The sequence below is a fragment of the Humulus lupulus genome, chromosome 2 (genome assembly GCF_963169125.1).
Source record: "Humulus lupulus chromosome 2, drHumLupu1.1, whole genome shotgun sequence".
Lineage (NCBI taxonomy): Eukaryota > Viridiplantae > Streptophyta > Magnoliopsida > Rosales > Cannabaceae > Humulus > Humulus lupulus.
The window spans coordinates 272,079,538-272,090,144 of NC_084794.1; the positions used below are offsets into that span (position 1 = coordinate 272,079,538).

General features: G+C 34.6%; 2 protein-coding genes across 2 annotated transcripts; one reads left to right on the top strand and one right to left on the bottom strand.

Moving 5' to 3' along the window:
• The first annotated feature begins 641 nt into the window (after window positions 1-641).
• On the top strand, window positions 642-2,983 carry LOC133819426 (pre-mRNA-splicing factor cwf23). The gene is made up of 4 exons (XM_062252687.1): window positions 642-1,558; window positions 1,687-1,738; window positions 1,846-1,913; window positions 2,392-2,983. The coding sequence occupies exons 1-4, from the start codon at window positions 1,292-1,294 to the stop codon at window positions 2,950-2,952; spliced, it is 948 nt and encodes a 315-aa protein (XP_062108671.1). The 5' UTR covers window positions 642-1,291; the 3' UTR covers window positions 2,953-2,983.
• A 167-nt stretch (window positions 2,984-3,150) lies between these two features.
• Window positions 3,151-7,418, bottom strand: LOC133819424 (pumilio homolog 24). The gene is made up of 17 exons (XM_062252686.1): window positions 7,077-7,418; window positions 6,823-6,876; window positions 6,507-6,568; window positions 6,296-6,377; window positions 6,079-6,202; window positions 5,885-5,968; window positions 5,638-5,752; window positions 5,364-5,514; window positions 5,172-5,285; window positions 4,985-5,056; window positions 4,839-4,889; window positions 4,690-4,740; window positions 4,337-4,444; window positions 4,056-4,223; window positions 3,866-3,940; window positions 3,524-3,768; window positions 3,151-3,414 (listed from the first exon to the last, which is right to left on the bottom strand). Exons 1-17 carry the CDS (start codon window positions 7,341-7,343, stop codon window positions 3,282-3,284), a joined length of 1,956 nt encoding a protein of 651 aa, XP_062108670.1. The 5' UTR covers window positions 7,344-7,418; the 3' UTR covers window positions 3,151-3,281.
• Between the last annotated feature and the right edge of the window lie 3,189 nt (window positions 7,419-10,607).

Here is a 10,607-nt window from a genome sequence, read left to right on the forward strand (position 1 = left end):
TAGGGTAAAAGAAGATTAATGAGTCTTTTTCACTTCACCTACTCTTGACTGCATATTGGTACCTGGATTCAACTGGGCATTATATATATATATAGATAGATATAAATGTAGTAGTAGGTCCCATTGATTTTTTTCTTGGATATGAAACTACAATAGTGTTATAGTAACTATTGCAAAGACTACTACTAATAGTCTACTACCACTACTAACTACTTACCCCCTAATCTCAATCTTTACATGAAGTTTTGTGGTTTGGATTTGGTATATTTGGTACCTACTGATATTACTTTCACCTAACTAGCCTTAGAAATTGATTCAGTATGGCTGTTTTGCTGTTCCTCTATTTATAAGCCTGGACCCTCCCTAATGGCACCTATGTAGTTACTATCATCATTGAAAATGAATGAAAAGCTTTGGTACAATCTCTCTTAAATGAGAAAATTGTTGTTGCATAGGACAAAAGTTTGTGAAAGACTTATCTGGTGAAAGTAGATTTTAGCAGTGCTGTTTCTGAACATTTAAAAGATTCTATTCTTTTGTAATATTATCTTAAAAGGGAAAAAACAATCATATCTACAAAATTAGCATAAAAATCCCTAAACTTATGAAATTGGTCTACTTTACCATAATCATGAAATTTTTAACTAATGAAACGTGTTTGTTAATGAGCTGTAATATTGTTTACAGCTACCTCAAAATCCTTCATTAAGATAAAGATTTCCCCATCTTATATATTTATGTTAGTTTTCACCCTTCAATACATCAATCACTTTTTTTTTTCTTTTTTTTTTTTAAACATCAATCAACTTTTCATTTCACCCACCAAATGGGCATTTTTATTTTTTGTTTTTATAGCTTTAAAAATTATTTATGGTAACAACTACAAGAGGGCTAAGCATAAACCATAAGAGCATAATTAGTTTTCTTGAAAATAAGGGAGAGAGTGACCCACACTAAAAAGTAGACACCAATACCATACATACCGCAATTGAGAAGAAAAATTATATGATTCACAAATCTTTTTTTGTTTTATTAACACTAGTTAATGGTCATATACAAAATTCATACACATGCATGAAATGAAAGGCTGAGATGGTTCCAAGATCTTCTCACATTCTCCCACGTGGCATGATCAAGGGTCAGGATTTGACAAGCTCTACTGCCCACCAACTGAAGCACTATCAAATCTCTCTCCCGCAATCGTTGCCCTCTTAATTCTTAACCGCTCCACATTGTTTTTATTACTCTCTCTCTCTTAAAAATCAAGAAATAAACTCACCAAAACATACTCATGCACAACAAAACTAAACCACCCTTTATCTTTGAAACCCCCCATTTGGCCTTTTTGTTATTTTTTTCTCTACCATTTTCTCCATTTCTCTCTCTCTCTCCCTCTCTTTTTGGGGAAATGGGGAAAGTGGGACAAGAATCAGATTTCAAAACCCAGTTGGTTGCTGAAATTTGCTCCATTTCAACAGGCTCTAATGCCTGTGTTCATAGGCAACATTGCAGCCAGGCTAATAAATTACCATTCATTGATTGGTACCGTATTATAGGAGTACGTTTTCTTAGGCCTTTTGTTCATATACAATTTTCAAAGCCATCTTAATGGTTTGTGCGTTTCGTTTGGTTTTGGTTTGTTTCGTTTTTCTTTCTAAAGATATGATCATTGACCGGAATCTATAGGTGGAAGAAGATGCTGGGATAGATGTTATTAAAAAATGTTACCATAAACTTGGTATGTGTTTTTGGTTGATGAAATGTCAGCATTTACATTCTCAAAACATTATAACTATATGTATATACACACACATACATGTTAACAAAGCCTCTGTTTTGGTGCAGCTTTACAACTCCATCCAGATAAGAACAAGCATCCTAAGGCTGAAATTGCATTCAAGCTTGTCTCAGAGGTTAGAATTATATGTACATGTATGTATATAATTCTCATTTCATTAGGCAGAAATGCATAATATATAATAAAAATCCGAATTCCCAAGTATCTTTTTGTGGAATCATGTTAAGTCATGTTGTCAAATTATGCCTTACATGAGAATTGGAAAGAAAAAGAGTATAGGGGTTGAAGCTACTGGTAGTCCCACGTGATTTCAACATAAAGGCATTGTACATATATATATATGTGGACCAGCTTCATAAAGAGAAATTAAAGATATTAAACCAGACTCATTGAATATGGCAAGAGCATTTCTCATTCAGAGTCCCACATCTTGAACTAAAAAAAATACAAAATTTTAATATATAAAGCTCTCTCATGTTAGGTGTGAGTGCATTCATTTCCTTTAAGGGTTACAAGTTAATTTCAAAACTGTAAAAATTGAATTATTAACCCGAAACATGATGAGTGAAAGCTCATATTTCACTGTTTTGTAGGCATATTCATGTCTTTCAGACAATGCACAAAGAAAAGCTTTTGATTTAAGGAGATGGAGGAGTTTCTGCTTCGATTGCCTTCACGCCAATATGGCGAATCCAAATCTTGCGAAGAACAAGGCTCGGAGAACCCCAAGTTGGCCAAGATCTCACAAGATTCTTCGCGGGTTGAAAGATTTACGAGACAGGTTCAGGGAAGAGACCAAGGTGATAGAGAATTGCTTGAAAGCCAATGCTGCATCTGCTACTGCTGGTGCTGCTGCTACAACATCAAGGAAAGACTCTTCTCTGTTTAGTCCAACAAGCTCTTTGTTAAGGAGCAAATCTCATAGCGGGAGCCGCAAGGAGTCGCCAATTTTCAATCCTTCTGACTATGTTTTTGAAGGGTATCCACATATGAGGAGTCGAGTTTACAAGAAACCAGACAACTTTTGGTTCATGAAAACTGGGCACGTTTTTAATAGTGAAAGAGATAGTAGAGGGAATTGTGACTCTCCTATCTTTGAGATTAGACCGCAGAGAGGCATTTTTAAGAGCAAATCTACTTATGTCCATTCATGACATTATTTTAAGGAAATAGACATTTCACACATGCAAATAAAATGAAAAAAGAAAAGGAAAATTGAGGTTTTTCTAAAATAAAGTTTGAGTTTTTTTCGATTTATGGATGTTCTATTCTTATTCTTAATCTATTTTTGCATGGCATGAATAAACATATGGTTAATACCATTAATAGCTGTAAAATTATGCTCATGTACATAACTCAAAAATCAAATTTTATATAGCTAAAAATTGTGAATTCTCGAGTTTAACTGGTACAAAATTTCATGGAGAGATTTCTGTGCTGATAATAATATGGCAACCAGGGTCATATCTTCTTTTGGCTGAATTTAAGCTTTTTTGACTGGCTGCTTCTCTGGGATTTTGAGTATACCACGATCGATCAAGGGCTGCAGCTCTTTCTTTGCCTGTGCACACACTGCAGAATCTGAGGATTCTAAGAAAGCAGAAATCACCTTGCCACTGCAAACAGAACAAAACACAGGTATAGTAGAATTAGTATTTACACAATTGGGATCTTGAGAACAAATCATGAAACTGGGAATTAGGAAGATAGTGTTTGGGGCTTTACCTGTGACCTGAGGCCCACATTTCGCACTTTCCTTTCAATGCAGATTTCCATAGTGTAGAAGCAAAGGTGGGGCAGTCCAAGATTAACTTCCGAATGGTCCGACTAGAATGGAAATTTTCGAGGACATGTTCCTCTGATTCCTCAGATTTAGGCTCTGACACTACAGATGCTATGGCTTTATGCAAGGCAGATAACTTATCTTCCATAGTTGGGTTAAGAATGCCATCTGCACCCCCAATTGCAACCTGCATGAAACAGAAAATGCCATAAATAAATAATAAATAAGAATTTGATGGTTTCACAGAACCACACGAAATTAAAATATCTCAAGTAAATGAATACCTCGTATATCACATCCTTCCCAAAATTTGATTGAAGTAGTTTGCCTGGGTTTTCAATGCATACATCAACAAGTCTCTGGAAGGCAATACCAAGAAAAAATCATCATTGAAAGGAGTGCAGTAACAAGGAGCAACAATTAATTGGAACTCTGTTTCAGAGTTGATACTGTTCATATGTAGAAACAACAAACCTCAGCCAGCCCACTCTTGACTAACAACTCTTCCCTTCGAACAGAAGGATCCTTCTTCCCACCCTCAACCATGTGAAGGGTCTCAACAGGGTCAGAGCTTGCATTGGCCTCAGTTTCTGTCTCTTCCATGTCATCATTATGCTTAACCTCCTCACTTGATCCGTTAACCTGTAATTATGTCCGACCAGAATGTCATTTGACTACTGACTACAGGGATATACAAGTAACAATTACAGATGCATCACTGGTGTGATACAAAAGAGGAATGATTTTCAAATTACTTTGCCAGAAAGAGAATCTATAGACAAATCAAGAGACGCCAGCTCGTCGGGAGTGAAATAGCGTGAACATTTTGGATGAAGTAGCTGTAGTAAGAAACGTCTTCCATTCTGAAAATTGCAAAAAGGTTGAAAACCACCTCAGCAATGATATTCTAGAAAAACTAAAATTTCAGTCATTATTTTTCCTTTATTGTATAAGTCCAGATTTCAAAGAGTATTATAGATGAAAGATTCTTTTCTGTAACTACCATTTAATTCCTATAAATGCTAAGCCTTATAACTTCTGACATAGTCAATATGACATGTTATTTTTTAAAACTATTTGACATGGAGTTTTGAGGAAAAGAATGAACCTTGTCGTAAACAAGCTCCTCCAAATTTTCTTGAATTCCATGGATGACAATCTGCAATCAAGATAATTCAATGCATAAGATGAAGTGAAACGTGACTCCATTAGGTAACAAATCCACTTTCTACACCAAACAGCACAAAAGGAATGAACCTTTGTTAAAAGCTTTGTGTCATCAACAACTGAAATAATGCAAACAAGAACCTGGGAAGCAAATAATACAGTACAAAGGTTAGCAATGAGGATACAAATAAGTGTCAAAAGAAACCATTGGAAACAATAAATTTCATAAGTCTTACCATGCTTCCGCATTGATCACGAGCAATCTTTTGTATGTGGTCTTTCATCCCTTTTATTATTTTCTTTCTTTCCTATAAATTGGATAAATATAAAATAAATTTAATGAAGAACCAGTGAGCACATTTAAAACTGATTTTATAAGGTTAAGTAACAGAATCTATAAAATCAGGAGAATTAGCACCCAACCTTTGCACTGCCATGCTTGACACAGAGCATCCCAAGCCTATACCCATCCCTGGTATGGATCATTCGAACAAGAAGTGGACCAGATAATTGTTGGAGCACATCTGTGGCAGAAGTCTTTTGACAAACTTGATTAAGGAAAAGGGAAATTGAATTCTAAATAAATAAATTGCACCTAAAAACCCCAGAACACACCTGATCAGCTATACTCAAGTACTCCATTAATATCCTGTGTATGATTGAGTGATCAACAATTCCTTTCTCCAGAATCGGTTGAATCACTGATGTCATGTGGCGCACGACTGAGGTTTTCGGCAGACTTAACTTTGACATTATATCTTGTAAACTAAAAAAAGAAAGAAAAAAATTAACACATTGGCCATGAAGTATAGTGAAAGTGAAGGAAGTCAGAAATAACTAGGCAGCATTATTTCTCCAAACAAAACTTTAAGTTGCTCTAATCTTTTACCTGCTTTCTTTCATTGTAACTAGATCCTTAAATATTTGTAGCTCCGCAGAGTATAATTCCATCAAAAGCTCCTGCTTTTGAGTTGCGTTTCCCGATTGGTATGCATGCTCAATGACTACAAAAGAATTTAAAAGGACAAAATTAAAATCCTACTTGAGCATCTATGATATTTTTGAACTCTAACACATAAAGGAGATATCATCTACTTAGGGTAACTTGTGAGCTAATTTTGAAATTTTTATCATACCTGTAGATCCAACAACTTGACGAAGAAGTGAAGCAACATGCCCATGGAAAGATGAAATAACTACCGCAATCTGCTTTTTAGAAGCTGTAAGCAGAGCAACAATAACGAATCAAATATGAAAATAGTTAACCAAAATAGTACAACTTCAAAAGACCCTTAATTCCAGTATTCATATTTTCCCAGAAAAATTGTACCATTGTCTAACATTTTCTTCACCAGATGAACACCATACTTGTTAGATGACAATGTGAGAAAATGTGGTTGAAGCTCCTCAAATACAGCATCATTTTCAGATTTTGAACAGTACTTTACACAAGTCTAAGAAAAGAAGAAAACATTAGAAACAAGCCAACACAACACAAAAGAAACATGTGTAAAACAGAAAACAATAAAGAAGTGATTCATAATCACCTGAAGAACACGAGAAGAAACATGAGAGCCTGCAATTTCAGCTATCTTTCCCTTCATTTTTTGTAGTGCTTCGCTGATCAACCTTACAGTGATAATTACAAATCAAATAAACAAATCAGGAACATAGACAAAGGGAAGACGTTTAAAAAAAAGAGAAGATGACAATTTCATGGTTCTTAAAACATGTAAATTCTTAAACGAAGATATATACTTGGCTCTGTCTTCTTTGCCAATGTTGCGAACCCTCATTTTTTCCCACAAATGTGCAAGCTCCTATTGCAATGAAAGGAGATAAAACAAAATTTAGCACACACGTCCAAGATAAGTTTCTACTCAATTAATGAATCATCTAGTGGCACTAAGTTCAAATTTCGTCTACCATTAGAACAATATTATAGTGCTTTCATTTCCTCTGCCAAGCTGCATACTTCTTACAATAATGCCAATTTTTATCAATTTTTTAGTTTTTATTTTAAAAAATTCTAGAATAATAGTGAGACATAACCGAAGCTAACAAAAATGCTTACATGTTCTAAAGTGTAATAACGCTTCCTCTTCATCTTCCTGGCCTCAGCAAGCTCCTGCAACAAGACCCACAAGCCAAAATTTTCTTCATGGCACATTCGAAGCTTAAATGTTCAAAACAATTATAAACACAAAAACCCAATGCAAAACATTGATTAAAAAACCCAAGTATCACATTCAATTCTATCAGAGAGTAGATACGAATTCAAGTATCCGCAATACAACTAAAGCCAACACCAAAGCAGCGAATATCAACCTTGGCGTTGATGCGACGTTCTCGCTTTGACATGGGAGGGTCCTTCTTCTCCATTATAGGTCCAGATTTGGCGTGTTCAGAACTCTTAAATGGTTTGGTGTGCTCGGAACGCTTGAAAGGTTTCTTCGAGTCATTTTTCGGAGCCTTTGAGTGCTTTACGGCGAGGAGCTTTGGTTTTTTGGGACTAGAACTCGCAGCATCAGGCTTGGCACCAGAGACTTGCTTCCTCTTCTTGAGTTTGCTCTTATCTTGGTCCTTGGCCGCCATTAGAGAGTTGGTTGAAGTGAAAGCCCTTCACCTCCGTCAAAATCAGTTATGGTTTTGCGGTCGTATATGTCATTGAGGGGTTTTTTGAGGGTTTTGGTTAGGTCGATATACTGGTTTTCGGGCGGAGGTTGTAACGGGTCAAGTAAATCCCATGCCCGCCCGAACCAATTTATGGGCCTAAAGTTACTAATGGGCCTAAAGATTTTGTGGGAGGAAGTGGGAAATTACAACATATACTAATTTTTAGTTGAATAATACCTTCTATCAAAATATATTACAAAAATACCTATTTTAGTTGAATAATACCTTCTATCAAAATATATTACAAAAATACCTATTTTAGTTGAATAATACCTTCTATCAAAATATATTACAAAAATACCTATTTTAGTTCACCCTTCCTACTACAACCTCAATTTAATTCATAATTCAACTTTTAATGCACTTTTTCACATCAAAATTTCTTTCTTCAATTTATTAATCTTCAAATTCTGTTTATTGCATATGAGATGTTTATTATGACGAGCTTAAAAATTATAACAAGCTTTACGAAATTGATTTAAGTCCTAATTCAAAACTCTCTTAGAAAGAATCAAGATACATTTTCATCCAAATTATTAAAGAGAAATTTACACTGCACCATGTTTTTTAAATTTTAATTACAAAATTCACGCTAAAAGTTTTATTTACAATTTTAGCGTTGTTGTCTACTATTTTTTTTTTAAACTTTTGCAACATTTTTTCTCTTTCTCTCTCCCTCTTCAAATTGCCAAACCCAACTGCCAATTTACGACCACCCATCTTCTTCGCACATCGTACAGGGAGGAAGAGGAGGTTCCAACAAGTTCGCCACTCGAAGTTCATTGTCAAGAGTCGCCGAAGGAGGTCGTATGCGGCAGTCAAAGTCGCGGGAGTTTCGACTTTGACTCCATTTTCTGGTGAGCTTCAAACACCTATGACCTTGAGGGTGCCACTGTTGGATCAAGCTTTTTGAGAGGAGCAAAACCACGCCATCCACTTCGCCTATATCATCTTCATTTTCCAGTGAGTTCGTGGGTATATCCGCAACTTTAGAAGTTTTTTCCGACAACACCGATGGTTGTTTTGACTCAAGAGTGGTACCATTGCGACCTACTCTTCAAGTGGGTCATGTTGGTATATGGCAAGCATGTGTTTCTTACTGTCGCAGAAGAAGATGATTGGGATGACTTGTTTTTGTATTGACTTTGAAAAGTACTTCTAAGTTTCTTTTCTACTCTGTTTATGAAAAAAAAAAGGTATCTTCAATAATTGTAATAAGCAATTTTTGTGTTGTATTCAACAATTAACTATGTAATTGCTTTTTCCATTTGGTTAAACAAAATTTTATAATAAAAAACCAAAATGTGTGTTTTTTATTATAATTCAAAAATAACTTTTAAATTTCTTTTTTGTTTGATTAATAAAAAAACATTATTATTTACATATTGTTTCAGGTATTTCTCGGGGGATAATCCCATGTCAATAATCCTAAACACGTGCCCAGAAACCTCATGCTCTTCGTGTTAGAATTTTATATGGACTAATATAATTACAAACATAATTCCATTATCACAATCATTTTCTAGAGTGCCTGCGAATAGTTAAAGACCATAATGGGATGGTTAATATTAATCTAATTGCAATTGAGGCACATGGTAGCACCCTAAAGACTATAGGTTGGCACATTAAATCATAGTCCACCATATCTGATAATATAAGCCCAATAGGCCCGATATACCCCTTAGGGTAAGAAGGCATATGAGACATATATATTGAACATATATGTTGTTGGGAAACACACAGTGGCATATGGTTTGGTAAGGGTTGCTCTCCATAAGATCTCTCTTGCATTACTTTTTTTATATTGTTTTGTGTAGATCGTGAGAGATTCAATGATGAACATTGGAGACTCAATGTCAGGTATGTTTCATCTATATATATATTCAATTCAATGCTCTAAATAAAATGTGTTCCTGGATTGTTATATGAGCATGTAATGTTGTTTTGAATCTGATTTATTGATAATGCTCATAGTATTGTTTTTCACTTTAACAATTGGTATCAAGAGCCAGGTCTTTTGATTTTAGGGCTTGAAATTTTGATATATACCCAATTTTTTCAAAATCTAATTTTTCACATGAAATTTCGAATATCTTTGTTGGGCTATGTAGAAAATTAGTATATTAATCATTAATGGGTTCAGACCATTTTTTTGACAAATTTTGGGGAATTTTTTTAGTGTTTTTCGGCCATGGATACCATTTTTTTCCAAAAACTTTCATAGATAAATGTATATATGTTTGTTGGTTTTGAGAGTTTTTTAACCCAAATGGAGGCCGGAAAGTGATAGAGGATAAGACATGGAGGAAAACCCCTCAAAACGGTGGCCAAAACAGTGGCCGGAACCACCTTTTTCAGTCGGGTCGGACCCACGGACTGAATCGGGTCGAGGCGACCCGTGTGCTGAAAAAAATCAAGGTCAGGGACGAAGAAAATGACATGTCGTTTTGTCTCTGTCAGACAAAAACGACGTGTCATTTCTTCGAAAAAATGGGTTGTTTTCTTACCCAAAAACGACACGTCGTTTGGACGTATGGGTTGTTTTTTATATGAAAAACGACAAGTCGTTTTGGAAAACGACACATCGTTTTGACGCAGGGGGTCGATTTTTATATTTAAAAACGACAAGTCGTTTTTGGAAAACAACAAGTCGTTTTTGGAAAACGACAAGTCGTTTTTGGAAAACGACACGCCGTTTTTGGAAAACGACATGTCGTTTTCTGAGACTGTTTTATTAAAAAAAATAATAATAATTTTTTGGACCTAATTTTTCACAATTTCACTCAACTTTTAATACCCTATTTTATATATGTTTATGCACAAGATTAATCCATGAATTTTATTCATAATTGTATTTGTATTTGTATTTAATCTTTTCTGGCATGAATCTAATTATATATTGTCAACAATTATTGTTTATTTTCTTGCCTGTCGTAAGAATAAGCATATGAATTGTTTAGTAAAGAGGAACATTTAAATAATTATTTATTTAAATTTTGTGTTTTTTCCTCCAAAATTACATTAGGATCTATATAAGTAATTAATTATCCTATCGATAATAATTGCTTGGTAAGGATGCTTAATATGGTGAAGAAAATTTATTAAACGTTATGAATCACAATTTATCTATCCTTTCGATAGTAAATTAATGTATTTGATTATAATGTTTAATAGATTGTTCTT